Below are 21,244 nucleotides of genomic sequence, written 5' to 3'. Positions count from 1 at the left end.
TTCAGAACAGCCTGGGCAACAAAGTGAGACTCCGTCTCTAAAAAAAAAAAAAATTTAAAGATTAGCCAGGCATAGTGGTGGTGTCATGTGCCTGTAGTCCCAGCTCCTTGGGAGGCTGAAGTGGATCCCTTGAGCACAGGAGTTCAAGACTGCAGTGAGCTATGATCACGCCTGGGTGACAGAGTGAGACCCTGCCTCAAAACAAAAACAAAAACAAAAGAGAACTTAAAAAAATTATACTCTATTTCATTCAAGAAATGTTTCAGGATGTTTATAGCACACACATACAATAACGAACTACATATTTTTAGATTTAATTTTGCAATAATTTTAAGAAAGGTCTGACTTCTAGGGCTTTGTATTAAGCCCACCGTAATAATTAGATTAACCTCATTATTTAGGCACCCCCTCCCAACTCCACACTGATTGGCTGGCTTTTCACATTTCCCAAGGGTTATTGCTCTCTCTGGACTTACTTCCTCATATCTTGCTAAGATACTCCCTCTACTGTAGCTGAACTGAATCAAAGGAGAAAATAACCACAAACTCATTTCCACCCATCCCTCCTTGAAATTGCTGGGTATAGTAACATTCCCATTTCCTAGTATATTGCACTAAGAGACTATACTACATCACAGAAAGTCCACTGACTGCACACCACAAAATAAGAACTATTGAAAAGTCATGCCAAGGCTAGGGTTTGTTGGACATGCCTCAGTTCTTTATAACTCAGTTAACAGACCGCTTGTGTCATGCCATCAAACAATTCTGCTTTTTCAATGGGCCTGGCAAGTATGTCAGCCTAAATTATCTATGTATTTCACAGACTTCAAAGTACTGCCTGGAGAGGGCTGATCTAAGCTGTGCAAAGGAGGGGTGGCTAGCTACAATTCCGTAAGATGAAAGAACATGCCAAATGATTTTTTAACAGAAAAGAAAAAGGAATGGTACATGATGTCCCCTAGTAAATAGCTATTACATATAATTCAAATAGGCTCCTGTTCGGTATAGATCCTCTTCCACCAAAGTACCAATGATTAAAAACTAAGGTGTTTGGTTATGTTATACATGGCACAGACTGGAAAAGAGCAGAGTCTTCCACAGAAACTTGCCACTCCTATTCTCACATTCCCCTAAAAGCCCAAAGAAAGATACTAGCAGAAAGCCTACTGGGAGACCAAAACAGCTTCTAGAATAATCAGAGGCTGATATGGAGCTTGAGGTTCATAGTCTGGCCAAGTTTAGAAAATAAAACAAAGCAACTTGATTTTTAAGTCTATTCCATCCAACAAATTTATTTCACATTGGAACCCACAAGACTATAATTTATATTGCAAATATTATACATCGCCTGAAGAATTTCAATGCAGGCCTAAATGATTCACTAATGCAACAAGAATCTTATGAAGACATAATGCCTCCAAAAGTCATATTGAATGTGGGTAAACAGGCACCTTTATACACTCTTGGTAGGATGCTAAGTTTGTAAAAAATCCTTTTATGAAGAGAATTTAACAAATTATCAAACATTTAGATGTTTACACCTATGGAATGATCAATTCTAGTTCTAAAAATCCCTATTAGTATAAAGGTACAAGGACATTTCTTGCAACATAGTTTAGCAAAAGTTTGGTAAAAATCTAAATATTCATAACAATCTAAGTAAATAAATTATAGTACATTGATATGATAGAAGATTATCCAGCCATTAAAAAGAAATGAAGTCAATAGAATATGCTCAAAGGAGAAATGAGGTGCAGAACAAGACAGGTAAAGTATATCCCATTTGTATAAACACTAAAAAGTATTTATCCATTATCTATGGTTGTAAATAAAAGCATAACATATGCTGACAGAAGCACAGAAAAGGGCCGGCAACTAATTCTAAGAGCAGGATTAAGGAGAAGTTGAATATTAAAAAAAAAAAAAAGAAAAAAAAGAAAAGATTAGAATTGCTCTTAAATTAAAAATACATATTCATGAAAGGTCTTAAAAACATCACAAATATATTTTCAATTTTTAAAAAAACATAATAAAGCTTAAGAACAATTTTCCTTAAAATGCTCTCCTATATTATGGCACCAAAGTACAGACTTTCCTTTTTAAAATAGTGCTGAAAAGCCAAGAAACAAATGTGAGGAAAAATCTATGACCTTCTCAACGCATGAAGGAAAAAGTTATGTCCTTGTGGGTTGGCTTTTATTTAGTTAATGTAAACCTGGAATGGATTTTTTACCTATTAAAAAAAAATACAATATTCAATGCATGACAGGGCACATTATACTCATGTTAGCAGATCTTAACTATGTGGAACCAAATCTATTAAAATAACTTTCTATATTAAAAATGATATATTTACACAGTTAAGATGCCATCATGTATGCAAATGATGTTACTCCAAAAATTGTTAATGTCAATGCTCCTTACATCCATATTTTTTGAATTATTAATTGGAAACTCTACATGCGAAAAATATGAAATGGTGAAATTAAATTAATCCAGACTGATGACATAAGCTCTCTTCGGAAAACCACATTCCACATGTGGACGCTAGATAATCCTCCATTATTTGAGGGCTCCAGAATTACTGGATAATTTCTCAGAACTGAAGTATTTCACAAGCCCACAATGAAAATGCTTTTATTGAGTTATTTTTAAGCATAGATTTACACAAAAACCTTTAAAAATCTGACCGCTATATTTTCGTAACTTGTAAGACAGATACACAAACACCAACATACACATATGGCACAAACCAACAGCAAATTGAAAGAACAAACCAAATCATAAAAAAACAGTGAATTAGGTTTGTTCTGTGATGGCCATGGTGGTCAAGGGAGGAGAAAAGAACAAGAATCCTAAACATATATTGTGACTAAAGTTTAAAAAAAAATTCTGGATTTCTACATCTAAACTAAGCAGGGTAAGAAGAAGTAGATCATTCTCTCACTCAGAAAAGTTTCAGGTACAATGTGAAATTTTAAAAGCTATTTTGTCAGTGATTTGAGGGGTACAGGAAATGTAGCTTGCACCAGGACTATAGCAGTGCTTTAGAGAAAGTTAAGAATGCTCTGAGCAAAAAGTGAAGCCTTAGAATGCTTCATTAAGAAAGTGACACTAACTGGCCCCTATGGGTGGTCAAGAGGCTTTAACCTATCCTATTCCATCTACTATATTTATTAAAATCCAACATTTTGTAAATGTAGTAGTTATAACCAAAATGCATGGCAATTTGATTTTCAGGGTTCTCCACAGATATATGTCAAACTGACAATTGGATGATTGTATCCTGCTAAATCTAAATCACCCTCTTACATTAAAAAGCCAAACCAATCTTTCTTTGGCTCTTGTTCCTTTTACACTTAAACTCACTCAACCCAGTGATATGTTTTCTCTTGCCATTTCAGGGAGGTTCTATGTATATAGACTGGCAGCTTCAGTGACCATAAAGCAATAAACGACAATGCAGAAGTCAATCTGTGTTTAAGAAAAAGCCTAAATATTGGATTTTGCAAAATACAGTTGCTTTTCTGGGTGTAAAGATTAGGAATTCACAATTAGGTCCTTTGCTCCCGAGAAGTCTTTTTGTTGTTGTTGTTTATAGTTCAGTTGTTCCTGACATTTAACAGAAAAAATAAAAATGTTAAGGACTGAAACCAATCACCAATCAATAGCTCACATAGCAGCCTGATATGGCAGCTTCAGTGCTGCCCTCTGCTGACTTCCTTGCTATCAACTGAAACATTCACCCCACAGCAGAGTCTGCATTCAACTTCTCATTCCAAAGCCATACACCATTCTGCCCAACAAAAGGCATAAATCAGCTGAGTCCCTTGAGTCATGACTAATTTGTTAAAATGTTGCAACAACTTCATATCTAGAGTCTCAATAAATGCAGTGGTTGGCTCAGCCTCAAAGAACCTGAATGTGTCTGATTTAGAGTGGAAGTCTTAATGCTCGAAAAGTATGCCTGACACAGGCTCTAAACTGGCAGCCTGATGGCCTCACACAACATGGATGGTCAGTCAAAAAAGTCTACATTAGAATAAGAAACTGTCCAACAAGGTCAAGCACGAAAATTGGGCTAGCAGTCTTTCATCTACTCTTACAGGAATACTGGTCACACAAAATGTGTGGGAGGCATATCGAAATCCAGTATGGATTCTATTTTCGTTTTGGAAGACATGCTTGCCCACCCCAAACTGATACAAGGCTGGGAATGGTGGGTTTTTCCTTAATATTAGAAAACAAGTTAATGGCAACTGTTGCTCCCTTCTGAGCTACCAAAGGGCAACTGGTACATTCTCTCTAAGCATTATCTGTAAGAATCTGCTCACAGGTTTGTCTCCCTTAAGACTGGCAACTCTTTCCTTGATATTCTAAAGCAGTCTCTAGCAACGAAAAATAACTTACAAATCTTTTCCACCAGTGTGCTGTGCTGAATGAGACTGCCTTGTTCATTCTCACCACTCTATCGCCACTCTTTTGAACCAGTAGTTTGGGTACTGCTCCCACCAATGAAAATTTGAGGAATTTTCACATTAACTGGAAAACTATGGTTTAGACTTTTGTCTTCAAAAAAGTTTCATTTTTTAGAAGGAAATTGCTAATGTGAATCCAACAGAGAAAAATGGTTACTGGTTTGAGAAACAGTAAAAACATGTTAATTCACTCAAAAAAAGTAGGTGACCAATTATTCGAAAAACAATGTTCCTGTTTCCATAAATAAATTCCCACGTTCGTCTGTTTCAGTTTTCTTATTCTTAAAAAAAAAGAAAAAAACCATAACAGAACCAATTAAGTCAAAAGCGAGGATAAGAATTGGCCCTGAGTGCCTCAGCAAGGTGACATTAGCCCTTTAATGGACAGCTAAGGCTTTCAAGTCATTCTAGTAAAAAATTCCCATAAACCAGGATGCTACGTTATCTGAGCTTAGGAATTGTAAACATCTTAACAACAAGAGCAAACACCAACAGTTCTTGTTACGTGGCTACAACTTTTCAAACTGTAATTTCATTTAATCCTTATAACATATCAATGAAATAAGTGCTATCATTATTCCCACTGTACAGATGAGGAAGCTGAGCCACAGAGAGAATAAACAAATTGTCCAAAGTTAAGCAGCTGATAAAGGCAGAACCACGACTCAAAGCCAAGCACTATGGCTGCAGAGTCTCTCTATGGAACCGCGGTGCTTTGCTGCCTCCCCTGTTGTCCTCTATGTATACCAGATGACAAGTAGGGAATCCACATGTACATATTTAGAATACTCCATCAGAAAAGCTCATTTTGTTATGAAATAAAATCCAGGCCTACCTAAACAGAAAACATACTCCAAATAAACTACAGCAAACCTATTTTTTCAAGATGGTAGACTTACCAAGCACATTTACCTCCCTTCATTTCTCAAATACCATTGACGATGGAAAACTTTTTTAAAAAAGAATAAAGCAGAATGGTACAAGACAACAGGCAAAAGTAATATCAGAAATGAATCATTGGAGAAAATAGAGCAGAGTAATTATAACAAAAGACAGATATAAAAGAGGTTTCCTAAAGAAATAGAAACTATCCTTCCCAAGGAAACAAAGTACCACAGAAACGCAAATCTAAAAGATACATGAATTGAGTTTCTGGGATGATTTTCTAAGTCCTTCCTTCCTTCCTTCCTTCCTTCCTTCCTTCCTTCCTTCCTTCCTTCCTTCCTTCCTCCCTCCCTCCCTCCCTCCCTCCCTCCCTCCTCCTCCTTCCTTCCTTCCTTCCTTCCTTCCTTCCATGATTTTCTAAGTCTGTCCTTCCTTCCTTCCCTCCCTCCCTCCCTCCCTCCTTCCCTCCTTCCTTCCTTCCTTCCGCAAGGCGGGGAAGACAGGGTCTTACTCTGTTGCCCAGGCTGGAGTACAGTTGGTGTAAACATAGTTTACTGTAGCCTCAACCTTCTGGGCTCAAAAGATCCTCCCACCTTAGCCTCCCAAAGCGCTGAGATTACAGGCATAAGCCAACACGCCTGGCCACCTAGGTGATCTGTTAGAAGATGGCCTATAGCACTAGCACTTAAGAACAGCTCTCTCAGTAGGAAGTCATCCTAAGCATAGGCCTTGGGGCCAGAAAGAGAAGCAGGGTACAGTGTATACCTGGGCCTTTCCAACAAACACAAATTAAAACAAAAATAGCAAAGGCACCACTACCCAGGACTAAAATACTGTCAAGTGCCCCATCTCTGCAACAACCCCAGTTTCCTCACTCGCACCCTCTGCCTGGTTGTGAGCATGCCCAGCCCCACAGAACCGTGCACAGCCCTCAGGGAGCCCGAGCAATCAGGGAAGAGGCCTACTGCTGAAACAGTATTACAACACTTTTGAGGAAACCTATGTAATTAACCTAATCCTGATTTATAAATGTAACCATATATTTCTAAACACGAACAGATCATCAACGATCAAAACAATGTACAATGCAAATAAATAAGATGAATGGAAACAACTCAAGGCTAACAGAAAAATTTGACAATGGAATTATATCAAATTCTCAGTTATCTCTACCAATGGAGGATTTAAGGCACAAGAACATTCAAAACTATTTGTAGCTGGCACTAAAAATGTTTTCTGATTTCTATTATAGTAAATTTACCACCTAAAGAAAATTCTACATAGTGATATTAAATATGAACTTTCATTCTCTAAGGATGTGTGACGGAGACCTATATTATGGCTCCAGCTCCAAGTTCAATATTTTATGCAGCCCTGGGCAAATTATCACTTTCTGTCTTAATTTTCCAAACCATTAAATGGGACAATATTGGGGAACAGATGGAATCCAGCCTTGGCTGGAGAGTTTGCCATGGACAGTACTAGCTCTGGTCATACCTCTATAATTCCTAAGATAGGTCGATTTACAGTCAGTAGTTGTGACTACTTTGTAAAGTTAAGAATAATATGTTCATCCTCTTCAGGAGAAATTGAGAATAAGGTCTCTCCTTTTGTCAACTGATTCAAAAGAACGCACTCTGAATTCTGTAGAGTCTACAGTAAGCATCGCTGCATAAATACTGCTAGGAATTGATCTGTTAAATCCGGAAACCAAGGAAACACAGCAATTGAGTCACTTCAGGTACTGCTCACCAAGGGACCAATGCACATACAGCTTCGAACAGTCAGATTTGTATCAGAGACTGAATTCCTTGGCAATCAAGTGGAGGTGCTTACTAAATATATACTCATTAAACAACCACCACATTCCAAGTGTGGACCAAGCAACCCACTGTACTAACAAGTCCAGGGCTTACTTAAAAGGAACAAAAACTGGTAAAACACATTCGCAGTCACTGGTACAATGGTAACAATGGACAGTCACTGCTAAAGTAGAATGACATGATATCAAGTATGTTAAGACAATATGCACACAAATCATGTCACATAAGAAAATGTTCCACAGTGCTTGTCAAGTTGAGGTTTTAATAGAAATCTTCTTAATTATTAAATTCTTTGTTGAAAAATGCTTTCCATTAAAAGAAATGAGAGATAGCAACCAAATAGCTGGACCTTAAATTCTGATTCAAATAAATTAATCATAAAAATTAAATTTATAAAACAAACAAAACTAAAGTGGTAGTGCTTATCTTTTAGAAATACATACTAAAGTAGTTGGGTGCCGGTGGCTCACGCCTGTAATCCCAGCACTTTGGGAGGCCAAGGCGGACAGATCACCTGAGGTTGGAAGTTTGAGACCAGCCTGGCTAACACGGTGAAACACCAGTTCTACTAAAAACACAAATATTAGCTGGGTGTGGTGGCACACACCTTTAATCCCAGCTACTCAGGAGGCTGAGGCACAAGAATCACTTGAACCCAGGAGGCAGAGGTTGCAGTGAGCCAATATCAGGCCATTGCACTCCAGCCTGGGTGACACAGTGAAACTCTGTCTCAAAAAAAAAAAAATACATACTAAAGTGTTTACTGATGAAATGATACAATGTCTATGATTCATATTAAAATAATATGGGAAGTTGGTAGTGGTATAGATGAAAGAAGCCTGTCCATGTGTTGGTAACTGTTGAAGATGGGGGCTGGGTACATAGGGGCTAATTATACTACTTTTTCTGCTTTTATGTATAGTTAAGGTTTTCATAAAGAAAAAAATGCTTTAAATACACAAATCAAATTAAAGGTGACTTATTCTTACCTGTATTAGAATCTTTTATTACAATGTCGGAGATTTCAAACAGTTTCAGAGGAAGGGGCATCTTACGATTTGCTGCTATGGTCTTCAGGAGGCCAGGAAGAAGGGTAGTGCGTGCCACCTACAGGAAAAGACATGAAATTGCACTGACCAAATACGACCCAAACAAACAAACTCGGTGAAAGACAAAGACCATGGCAGAAAGACTATGGCTTCGTAGGAAGACACTTCTGGAAAATGCATTGCCCTAAAATATCCAAGTCACTTTCAATTTTCAACTCCAGGACACTGCAATTGAACTGAAAAGAACTGAAAACATTCTGGTTTCCAAATTTACAAAATAAAAAATCATAAATTTGATTAAAAAATAAATGAGAAACAAATATAACCTAAATATGTTTGCTCATATCTAAGGCATGATTATTTTATTCATTATCATTCATTATTTCATTTTTCCTTTTTTTAGAGACACGGTCTCACTCTTTTGCACAGGGTGGAGTGCAGCGGGCACAATCATAGCTCACTGCAGCCTCAAATGCCTCAAACCGCTATAGCAGGAGGCAAATGCCTCCTGCCTCAGCCTCCCAAGTAGCTGGAACTACAGGTACATACCACTGTACCCAGCTAATTGATTATCATCTCAAAAACTAAAGTTTGCTTTCAAGATTTCAAATGCATGTATGCAAGTTTTCATATCCTGCCTCATTTCACAAAGTAATTGAAATAGACTACAAGAAATACAAATGTTTAAGTAGATTAAATACAAGTCAGGCACCGTGGCTCATGCCTGTAATCCCAAAGATTTGGGAGGCCAAGGTAGGAGGACACTTGAGGCTAGCAGTTTGAGACCAGCATGGGCAACATAGCGAAACACCACCTCCACAAACTTAACAATTAGCTGGGTATGGATACATGCCTTCAGTTTCAGCTACTCGGGAGGCTGAGGTGGAGAATTGCCTGAGCCCAGGAGTGCAAGGTTACTATAAGCTATAATCATACCACTACACTCCAGCCTAGGCAACAGAGACCCTGTCTCTAAACAAATAAATAAATACAACCATAAATAGATTAAATATGAATTACTCAGAATTAGGACCAGGAAAAATGTAAATGTAATTAAAACACCACCACAATGAGGAAAACAGAACACAAATATGTAGGTGCTAAAAAATATATACAGCTGCTATGGGTAGGCTGTAACTACAGTTCTAAACTTTTCATTAACTAAAGCAAATGTGAAAGTATGTACAGTCATTTCATTCCTACTGTTCCTAAGAAATGCATACCCTGGTACATTTAAAAAAAGCAAAACTTTCCCGCTTTGTCTGTAAAATAAATTTCTCCCCATGAGCTATACGGAATATATTAGCTTCCAACACATGTTACCAGAAGGGTTTCATAAGCAGTGGTATAATACTATTGTGAGCGTCTGGGCTCTGCAGTCATACCCCAAGCACTATTATCTTTTCCCTAGACTACGGAGTAACGTTCTTCTGTGTTTCCACTCCTGCCACCTTGTGGCCTATTCTCCATACAGCGTGGTCCTTTAAGACGGAAATCAGATCATGCAACTTCCCTGGTCAAAAATCTCCAAGAGGTTTCCATTAAATTTTGAATAAAATCCATGGCCTACCTGGGGCCCTGTGTGATGTGCCCTGCCTTCCTCTCTACCCTCAACCCCTGCTGCTCCCACAGGCTTACTGCACTCCAGCCATACTGGAGGCCACACTTGTCAGCAAGTAGATTTCCATCCTGGGGCCTCCACGCTTACTCTGCTCATACATTCTTCCTTTAGGTTCACATGTGGCTTCCTTCCTTCCTTCAAGTGTCTGCTCAAATGTTCTCTCCTACAGAGGTCTGCCCTGAACACCCAAGCTAAAACACAGACCCTCTTAGATCCTGCACAAGTAACCATAAGACCCTAAATGGAATTGCTAGACTGTGTTTTGAAGGAAAAAGAGAACGTCTTTCCCATCGCACTCACTATACCAACAAGCTGCTATTCGCCTTCGACATGGTGCTTAAATATTGTTCATTTTCCCCATTGGAGGGCAAGTGCCCAAACCATTCACAGAAACGAAACTACAATGTTAAAAGTTAAAAGGAAATTTAACTTATTGAAATACAATAAACAAACTACTGTTATAGAAAACTTTACTTAATTTTATCAGTGTATTTTATAGATATGCCTTATTTGCATATTTAAAAACCTACAGAAATACAAAAAATTACACCTGAATCTGATCAAGCTTCTACATCCAACTACCAATTTACTGGAAACTTAGGGAGCCACTGGAACATATTCAGCAAAATCCTAAATGTAATAATTCTGTAGGACAAATGACTCAGTTTCTTCAATAAACAAACTGAAAGGAAAAGAAAGATGGAAGGATGAGAGGCACAACTTGTAGATTAACAGAGACATGAAAAGCATATAAATCAATGTCAGTGTACGAACCACATTTGAATACCAACTCAAACTGTTAAAAAAAAATTGATAGGAAGCCGAGATGGGCAGATCACGAGGTCAGGAGATGGGAGACCATCCTGGCCAACATGGGGAGAACTACTAAAAATACAAAAATTAGCTGGGTGTAGTGGCGCACGCCTGTAGTCCCAGCTACTCAGGAGGCTGAGGCAGGAGAATCGCTTGAACCCAGGAGGCGGAGGTTGCAGTAAGCCAAGATTGCGCCACTGCACTCCAGCCTGGCAACAGAGTGAGACTCCATCTCAAAAAAAAAAAAAATTGACAATTGGGAAAACTGACACAATGACTGGATATGTGAGGTGATTAAGGAATATTATTGTTAATTTGGAAGGGGTGTGGTAATATCCTCTAAGTTTGTTTATTGTCACTATAATAAAATTTTACATATTTTAACCAAGTTACATTTTTATCTTGTCCATTCTCTAACATATTTACTATCAGAAAAGAGCCCAAAGTTAAGAATTATGCAGGAGAAAGAATGGATTTAGACAAGAAACTGAGTTATAGGCCCATGAAGAACTTTACATTTAACTTAACCATAAATAAATATAAACCTCTTAGCCAAATTAGTAGTGGTAGGACTCACTTATTGGTAAAGCAAGGTAAAATATAGAATCTGTTAGGTCAAAAGACAGGCACTCTCTTTCATCTTTAAGGTACTTTACGCAGAAAGATTGATTCTTAAGTGTGCTAAGCCACAGCTATTTATAGTGACATTTAATGCATTTCTGATTATTTTCCTTCCACTTATATATAAAATAGATAAGGCAGGATGTAAATCCTGAAGAACAGAACAGTTACCACATCTTAAGAAATCTATCAAGCTTCACTAGGGGAATATAAGGCAAAGAGGGAGGTGGGGGGCACGAGCTGAAAAACTACCTGTTGGGTACTATGCTCACTACTGGGTGACAGGTTCAATCACACTCCAAACCTCAACATTATGCAATATACCTTTGTAACAGACCTACACAGGTACTAACTGAACCTAAAATAAAAGTTGAAAAAAAGGCCAAGCGAGGTGGCTCACACATGTCATCCCAGCACTCTGGGAGGCCGTGGTGGGGGTGGATCACTTGAGGCCGGGAGTTCGAGACCAGCCTGGCCAACATGTAAAATGCCATCTCTATTAAAGTACAAAAATTAGCAAGGTAGGGTAGCACACGCCTATAATCCCAGCTACTCGGGAGGCTGGGGCACAAGAATCGCTTGAACCCAGGAGGCGGAGTTTACAGTGAGCCAAGATCAGGCCACAGCACTTCAGCCTGGGCAAGACAGTGAAGCTCTGTCTCAAAAAAACAAATAAAAATAAAATAAAGTTTTTTTTAAAAAGTAGTCTAAGTAAAACTGGGAGGAAAAGGTGCATTTGGAATAAACAAAAAATCCATTAAGACTTACTGAAAAATCATTCTATGCAAATGAATTTGAATACCTCTTATTAAAAACAACACCATGGGCAAATTTTAAAAACAATAGGAAACTAGACCTCAGAAAATAAAATATAACAATTCATTATTATAATCCTTCCAAAATTAGTATAAGGATTCTTCAAAGTTCTGACCCTAAATATAGATAAAGAATTCATATACTTGATATATATTACCAATTAGTTCTTTAATTAGTCTAGCTCTAATCTACAACATTAGTAGGTGGTTCTATAGATAAAATTTAGAATTTTTAAATTTAGATTTAAACACTTTCAGAACTTTTAGAATTCTTTTTAGAACTAACCCATCCCTTATTTTTGTAGAAAACCAAAATCCAAAGAAATGATTTCAAATCAGAATTCAGATATTATTTATAATAGCATTAACCTTCTTTAAAATATAGCCTTCCAGTTCTAAGATTCCCCTTGATTCTAGAAGAAGACATGATTTTCTCTAAAATCTGGGTTATAAAACATACAGATTTGCACATGCAAGAGAAACAGAACAAGAGCTTATTAGTATAAAAGAGATAGAACTATTTAAAGTTATTAATAAGCAAAGATGTTATAATTTTAAAATGCCTTCCCTTTATAGTTAATATCCTAATCTATAACACAAATCACTTAACACTTAATATTAAGGTAGTATCATTCTCATTTAAATATTCCTAAACTCTAAATGAAACTGCCAATAAACTTAGACAATTACAATAAAAGAAATAAGCAGCACAGTCAAGAACTGATATAATGGGCAATTTCAAAGTGAATGACTTACGGAGTAACTGGGAACAGGTTTTGTTCTTTTATTACAAATGAACAGAAAAGAGATGAAATCTGGCTAGGTGCAGAGGCTCACGCCTAGAATCCCAGCACTTTGGGAGGCCAAGGTCACTTTGTGGATCACTTGAGGTCAGGAGTTCAGGACCAGCCTCACCAACATGGTGAAACCCCGTCTCTACTAAAAATACAAAAATTAGCCAAGCATCATGGCACGCACCTATAATCCCAACTACATGGGAGGCTGAGGCAGGAGAATCGCTTTAACCTGGGAGGCAGAGGTTGCAGTGAGCCGAGATCATGCCACTGTACTCCAGCCTGAGAAACAGAGCAAGACTGTCTCAAAAAATAAAAATTAAAAAAAAAAAAAGATGAAATCTGAAAATAGTGTTAAAAAATCAATTATGAAATGGAAAGTTCACACAAGAGAGACTGGGCCAGATAATACAAAGCAAGTAAGAACCCAGTATGAAGCTAATCAAGAAAATATTATTTTTAAAAGTGTTAAGAATTTTTGGCAGCATAGCACGTAATAACCAACTATAAACTTACCCAAGAAGATACTATTAAAAAGCTCTAAGATTTCACCATCTCAGGTATAACAACTGAAGAGACTTTTCCTAACTCATGTAGTGCCTCTCGGTTTTTACCTGAATTCTCACCTACTTAAAATTCTTACCTGAAATTCAGCTGTTTTAGGATTACTTATGTGGACTGCCTTTGTTGCAGAGATATCCAGACCAAGTTTATCAGCAATATCTTCTTGGGAGCACTGTGAAGTCCATACAAAACAGATTAATATGGAAAAGCAATTACTTAAGTTTAAAATAAAAAGTAATGCTGTAAGTCAACTTCTAAGAACAATGTATATTCTCTACATACATCAGCAAGTTAAGAACAGGCCTGGTGTCAGTTGGAGTAAATGTAATAAAAATAATAATAAACAAATAAAAAAGAATAAACTAAGAATAAATACACATCAATCTCAGGCCCGCAGCAGATGGAATTTAACATTAATACTTCTTTCACAAAGAGTCCTAGCCATCATACAGAGCTAAAGTAAATTTTTCAAGTGGAGATGGTATAAACTGTACTCAGGCCCTTCCTAAGCTAGTTTCCCATTTATCTTTCCAATCTAATCTCCCATGATGCCCTAGCCATTCCCTAAACCTTATGTTTCCCTACCTTACCTGAAATGCCATCCCAGCCCCACTTGCTGCTATTCCCTAAAGCCGACTTAAATGACCTCTCTTCCGTAATAATATTCCTAATGACTCTAGTCAGAAACTTTCTCTCCCTCCTTGGTATTTCATGACTTTCCATTTTGACTACCATTGCAACCCTTGCTAAATCCACACCGACTTGTGGCAGAACAGTAGGACTGAGAACAGAATTCAAGTGACTGGAACTCTGCCCAGTGCTCTTTTATTCTATCACTTAACTTCTGTGCACATGCCTGAAACTCTTACAACAAATAAACTGCTGAGTACCCAGCGATCAAAGAGAAAGATGCTTGCCACCCTCAGAAACCAGCATTGTAGGCGGAAGTTATGAAATAACTCACTGACGATTAGATACATCAAGTCTAATAATAAATGATATAATGAGATAATGCAAGTATGGTGCCTGGCACAGAGTAAGCGCTCAAAAAATATCAACAATGATGATAACTGACAAATCAACCAAGGACAAATTATTATCATGTATATTAATGCTAGCTTTTTGAAAGAGCATTTAAAACGTAACACAAAAACTGACATACCATCAGATTATTGTACTATTTTCCAATGTTAGGCAATATTGTTCATTATACTGGTCTACAACTAGTTTTCAAAGGCTAGTTGGCATGCATTTCACTTATTAAAACAAAATGGCACACACCAACTGAAATGGTAAGAAGAATTCATTTCATATCAATGTCAGTTCTAGTGATTCTTGCCATGCTTTCTTGAGAAAGATCCTGAAGCCACATCCAGGCATAGCAGAAAACAGCTCCCTGATCTGCTATGGCTGCTGAGGTGGAGAATGGTGGCAGGCACACTGGGGATAAGCGTTTTCCCCACAGCATAAAGAAGTTTTATACCAACATTTAGGTATAATTTGATTGATTAATTAGGAAATGCAATTGACATGAAGCAATCTACTCTCAAATGAAACTAGTTCTCTCTGTGTAAAAGAAAAAAACACTCCACAGACACATGGCAATGTAGCTGTGTATCTGAGTGACCTTGTATTTTATCACGGCAATGGATAATAAGGGATAGTGACAAGAGGCAATTTAAATTAAGCTACCCTGAAGTGGCAGTAGTTAGTACACAGTAAGAAACATTTTTTTTGTTTGAGACGGTCTCACTCTGTCGCCCACACTGGAGTTCAGTGGCGCAATCTCGGTTCGCTGCAACCTCCATCTCCCAGGCAGGTTCAAGTGATTCTCCTGCCTCAGTCTCCCGAGTAGCCGGGATTACAGGTGTGCACCACCACGCCCGACTAATTTTTGTATTTTTAGTAGAGACGGGGTTTTGCCAAGTTGGCCAGGCTGGTCTCGAACTCGTAGCCTCAAGTGATCCGCCCGACTAGGCCTCCCAAAGTGCACGGGATTACATCCCTGCCAGGAACTTTTTTAATGTTAATATTTATGTGTTTATTTTAATGTGTTAGAAAAATACAACAATGAACCTCATAATTTGTACAGATATTATTCCTATAACAAGGCTGAAGTACATAAGCCAACTTAAAAGTGAGCCCATTTAAAAGAATATATTACAACTACTATGCATACATAGCAAAAATCATTATGATGAAATGTGAATTATTTACACTTGGAAAGTCAGGGACTAGGTTTCAGAAAAAAATAATGGCTGTTACTCTTATGCAAAACTGGATTTAACAACATAGACCATCTTTGCTCAGTGATGCTTAGGCTTGCCTATAAACATCTTTATAAACATCTTTAATGTTAAAATTCCTACAGGAAAATTTAGTACAAATCTGAAACTCTCTAGGAGCTCACCCCTTTCTCTTCCCCCCAGTGATAAACAATGAATGTATTAAAGTGACTTTGGACAGCTGAACAGACTGTTTCTAACATCCCTGGTGTGACAGTTCAGTCACAGGCCTTGGATGCAGACAGGCATGGGCGGGAATCCCTGATCCACAGCCATGTCGTAGGACAAGTTACTTAAATTAACTTCTGTGAAAGACAGGAACGCCTACTTCACAAGAGTATACTGAGAAGAAATGGAATCATGTACACAAAGCCCTTGGCACAGGGTAAACATTCCCTGCAGAGAAGCCACTAGTCAAGACTCAGCCTTTGTGCTCCTCTAAAGACACATGAGGCTCCAAGGTTACAAAATTAAACTGCACCACTAATATAAAAGGGCAGGGAAAAATGCATATCCAAGTTTTAACAGCAGTTGTTTCTGGGGAGGAAAAGAGGATTCGAAGTGAGGAAGAGAACTGTTATGGTTTACTCTACATGGTTAAAGTATGAGTCCTTTAAAATAAGATGTATTCCTATGACACTCATATGTTTTAAAAACTAAAAATATATTTCTCAATGTTATTTTTGGTATTTCATTTTACATGAAATCGTGGATGCTCACAACTACAAATGTGTGTATATATATGTACACAGATGAATGACATGGCATTACAGACCTAGCGTACATGGTATGAGACCACGGAAAAGCACTGTTCTAGGAGGCCAAAGGTCAGGACTCTGCTCATGATATAACGAGATCATGCAAGTATGGTGGCCAGGAACACAGCAGTTCTCCTGCTGTCCGTGTAAAATGTGCTACGTACTTATCCTCTCTCAGCCTCAGGCCTCCTCATTGGTGCAGTGCCTGACACATAATAAATGCTCAACAAATGTTGAATGAATGACTGCTGAATCAGAAAAATCCAAGTATTAAGCAAACTAGAAGTAGGGTCCCTTAAATAACATAAAAGATTGAGAATTTCAGGGCTAGGGCTGAGTTGCAGAGGAGAAAAAGAAGTAGCTTCCTTTCCCCTCATAGATTAAACATACTTGAATGCTGAAGAACTACATTGTAGGCACCGCAGAAATGCTCAGCAAGAGGGAAAAATGGAACTACAAATTGCATACACATTTTATTCTTTCATATGGTCAATCTGGTGGGGGAGGGAGATTTCCTTCTGATTTTGTAATAAAAGTCATTTCCTGATTTAGGCCTTTTATGTCAGCTTTTCAACTCAAAGCAAATGTTTGTGAACATGTTCAAAGACAAAGAAATTAATTTAATGTGGAACAGTCCACAAGCCTTTACCCAGGGCGGCATCTAGTGGGCACAGCCATAACCAAATTAAGACCAAATATTCTAACTTAATAAATTTGGTTATGAAATACATTGTGAACTCTCAACACTCACATCAAACTATAAAATACTTTGTCATCTGTCATTTAAGGTATTTTTTTCTAGGCTTTCATTTTCTTTTGTGGCTGTAAAAAGAAAAGCTTCAACATTACTTTACCAGGAATTGTATAATCTCAAGTAACAAAGGTTTTCTTCCAGAATCTGCAAGTTCTAACAGTGTAGATTTTATAAATTCTTATAAAGAATCATAGAATAAATAATTCAGAGAGTCTAAGTAAACAATCAGCTGGGCAGAAAAAGCATGTAAGACGTACCAGGGCAAAGGTAAGCACTTCAGTGAAGCCAGCGGCTGCCATGTCATATCTGAGAAGTTCAGTGAGCTTATTAAGAGGAAACTGAAAAAAAAAAGGATCCATTTGATTTCACCTCAATATTTCTTGTTTTTTAAAAGGTAGATTTATACAGAACATGTCATTAAATAATTTTTTTAATAAGAATGTTTAAAAGATTAAAAACCTTTTCACCCTTACTAACGTACTGCTAATGCCACCATTCCCCTACCAATATTACCTCCTCCCTCCCCACCGTTCTGCCACCCCTCTGCTTTTACACAGATGTACAAACCACCCCCACTTCCATCTCTCCCACACACAGCTTCTGCCTTCAGGCCCAAGTTGAGAAAATGAACCTCTGAGAGATTCAACAAGGGCTCCAAACTCGAAACCTGTCTTTCTTCAAAGAACTAGTCACCACAGGTTTTCAACTTACTCTAATCATTTGGGCATCTGTTTTGTATCCTCTCCATAGCAAATGCCTCTCATTGCAGAGCATGTCCAAATACTGCTTGATTCCTACGTTCTGTTTTCTCGAAGCCTTCCTGGCATTCGATAATCAGTTTCTAACAATAAGGAGTGTTTATTTAAGGGTGCAATCTTACTTGATTAGCTATGGTGTAAGTTTTCGGGAGAGTCATCTGAATGTTGTTATATCCATAAGCAATAGCTGCATCTTCTACAATATCACATGCATGGATAATGTCAGCTCTGGTTGGAGGGATTTCAATCTCAATCTGATTCCCGTCACCTATGACTTCTGATTTTAAATACATCCTTGTTAGAAGTTTGGCAAGATTTTCTGGAGTTTCTCTGAAAAAGGAATGAACAAACCATAAACTTCATTGGATTATTTTGTAATGTTTGCATTGTGTTTCAACATATGCTACTAGCTGAAATAATAATCTTTCTTTTTGAGTTCTATCAGAAACCAGACATGTTAACTGATGTTTTATCATTCCGTAACCGACTCTGAAGGATCGCAAGAAAAAATTAAGTCATATGTGTACTTTGTTCTTGAATTAAGTGAAGTTTTCTGAGCATACCTGATTCCAACTTTTTTGTTAATGAGGTCAGCTCTCACCATCTCCTTTCGGTAAGCTAATTCCTTAAAGAGAAAGAGTTTAAAAAGTAAATCATTTCCCATCAGATACAGCTTTAGACTCTTTTCCATTAAATTAGTCATTATTGCAGTTCGCTTACGTTCCCAAGAAATTGTCCTTAGAGCCACAGATTGAGAATAAACTTGATGTTTCAAAAACAGTATTATGAGGTATGAATTTGTTACATTAGATTCATACGTGAACATCCTACTTACTAGACAGTTTGCACTGCCTGGAAATAATATAAAATGCCAAACATTTTTCCCTTTCAGATAGTCAATCCCCATTCCCCACGGTAAAACACTGCTGTGCTACATCATTCCAAAGATGTTTATGAACCCTACGAAAGATTTTCAGTCTTGTCCTATGGAAGCAGATGGATATGAGCAAGAAAGAATAATTCCAATGTCACAATGTTCATCATACTAAGTCTAAGAGCATGATGAAGACATTCTTTTCTTACAATTTCCAGGTGGGGAAATGCAATGATGTCCTGGCTACCAATCTGCTCCAGAAGGCAATAGGGGTAGGGGCATCTAATGAATTTGGTACTCAGTCTTCTTCAGACAGCATATAACTCCACCATATTAGTGACATGAGAATACACACACATAAAAACCCAGGCTTTTCAACACCTTTGGAAATGTCCTTATGAATATTTCTTATCACTCAATTACTCTCAAAAGTATAACATGTCACTAGCAAAAAGGTCATAAATTTAAAAACCTGTTTTGATTCAAGTAAGGGCAATGGTCCAGAACCTTGTTACACAAAATGCAGTCCTCAGAGTAGACCTAAGAGCACCTCAGAGCACCACCATCACCTAAGTGCTCATGAGAAAGGCTGACTGCAGGTCTTGATAGCTAGTGGCAGTGGCACCAGAGTTACTGAAGCCCAATCTGCACGTTTTCAAAATCCCCAGGTGATGAGAATGCACTGCAGGGTTTGGGAGGCACGAGGTGAAGATTACAAAGTAGTAAGTCACTTTTCTCAATAGTTACTATGAACTAAATAGTTATCATGAGCTGAACAGTACAAGATACATTTTTTTTTTTTTTTTTTGAGACGGAGTCTCGCTCTGTCGCCCAGGCTGGAGTGCAGTGGCGCGATCTCGGCTCACTGCAAGCTCCACCTCCCGGGTTCCCGCCATTCTCCCGCCTCAGCCTCCCAGTAGCTGGGACTACAGGCGCCCGTCACCGTGCCCGGCTAGTTTTTTGTATTTTTAGTAGAGACGGGGTTTCACCGTGTTAGCCAGGAGGGTCTCGATCTCCTGACCTCGTGATCCACCCGCCTCGGCCTCCCAAAGTGCTGGGATTACAGGCTTGAGCCACCGCGCCCGGCCTAAGATACATTTTTAAGATAATCTTACTTAATCCTCACAACAAATGCTATTAGTATTCTCATTTGACAGGTAAGGAATTTGAATTTTAGGTGAATAACTAGTTCCAGGTCATAATAGTAAACTGCCAAGTCCAAGTCCTGCTATATGCCCAGTGCTTAGAAAATGATTATCAGATAATAAGCATTTGGTATATATATTTGATGAGTGAATGCATGCATATAAGTAGTAACAAATGGCCGAGCATGGTGGCTCATGCCTGCAATCCCAGCACTTTGGGAGGTCGAGGCGGGTGGATCACCTGAGGTCAGGAGTTTGAGACCAGCCTGGCCAACATAGTAAAACCCCATCTCTACTAAAAATACAAAAACTAGCCGGGCGTGGTGGCACAAGCCTGTAATCCCAGCTACTCGGGAGGCTGAGGCAGGAGAATCGCTTGAACCCAGGAGGTAGAGGTTGCAGTGAGCTGAGATGGCGCCACTGCACCCCAGCCTGGGTAACAGAGCGAGACTCCATCTCAAAAAAAAAAAAAGTAACTAATGAACAAATTAATGAATTAATAAACAAATTAAGACAACCTATTCCAAAGCACACACCATTAGTCTGTCTGACTACTGACAACTTATCTCCTCTAGTTCTCTTACTTTAAAACTTTATACTTTTCTATGAAATCACAAAACACAAGAAAAAAAACTTTCAAAGAGTTTAAGAAAAGATGTTATCATGTGAGAGAGAATCAGTTTCCCCCAGAGGATCCTTCCCTAATAAAAGCTGTTCTAATTTAAGTTTAGGAGGAAATAAATGAACAAATGCCAAAACACTCATGTAGTACTCCTTTTCAGAAAGTCTATCATTTCAAATTTACAAAAGATCTCTATATTACAAATAAATGACTTTAAGGGATTATCCATATGAGGAGAAGAGTGAACCAAATATTAAAATGTATTTCTCATTTTCTTCCCAAAAATATACAACCACTTTCATTAACACTTGACAAATCTGCATATTAAAAAGAGGTTGGGCGCAGTGGCTCACATCTGTAATCCCAGCACTTCGGGAGGCCGAGGCAGACAGATCACAAGGTCAGGAGACCGAGACCATCCTGGCTAACATGGTGAAACCCCGTCTCAACTAAAAATACAAAAAAAAAATTAGCTGGGTGTGGTGATGGGCACCTGTAGTCCCAGCTACTCGGGAGGCTGAGGCAGGAGAATGGCATGAACCTGGGAGGCGGAGCTTGCAGTGAGCCGAGATCGCGCCACTG

The 21,244-nt window shown here is 38.2% G+C and overlaps 1 protein-coding gene across 2 annotated transcripts in view; it reads right to left on the bottom strand.

Moving 5' to 3' along the window:
- Window positions 1–21,244, bottom strand: part of FARSB (phenylalanyl-tRNA synthetase subunit beta) — an 82,225-nt gene that overhangs the window by 34,351 nt on the left and 26,630 nt on the right. For both annotated transcript variants that reach the window (XM_010355441.2, XM_030916512.1), the window contains exons 11-15: window positions 18,585–18,646; window positions 18,144–18,351; window positions 17,521–17,601; window positions 13,546–13,638; window positions 8,179–8,296 (exon numbers count right to left, since the gene is read on the bottom strand). In XM_010355441.2, coding sequence (XP_010353743.1) covers window positions 8,179–8,296; window positions 13,546–13,638; window positions 17,521–17,601; window positions 18,144–18,351; window positions 18,585–18,646 — 562 coding nt within the window. The remainder of the gene's footprint in view (window positions 1–8,178; window positions 8,297–13,545; window positions 13,639–17,520; window positions 17,602–18,143; window positions 18,352–18,584; window positions 18,647–21,244) is intronic.

The sequence above is a fragment of the Rhinopithecus roxellana genome, chromosome 14, assembly GCF_007565055.1.
Source record: "Rhinopithecus roxellana isolate Shanxi Qingling chromosome 14, ASM756505v1, whole genome shotgun sequence".
NCBI classification, from domain to species: domain Eukaryota; kingdom Metazoa; phylum Chordata; class Mammalia; order Primates; family Cercopithecidae; genus Rhinopithecus; species Rhinopithecus roxellana.
Note: the sequence above shows the minus strand (reverse complement) of the source record. Positions and strands in the feature narration are given on the sequence as shown.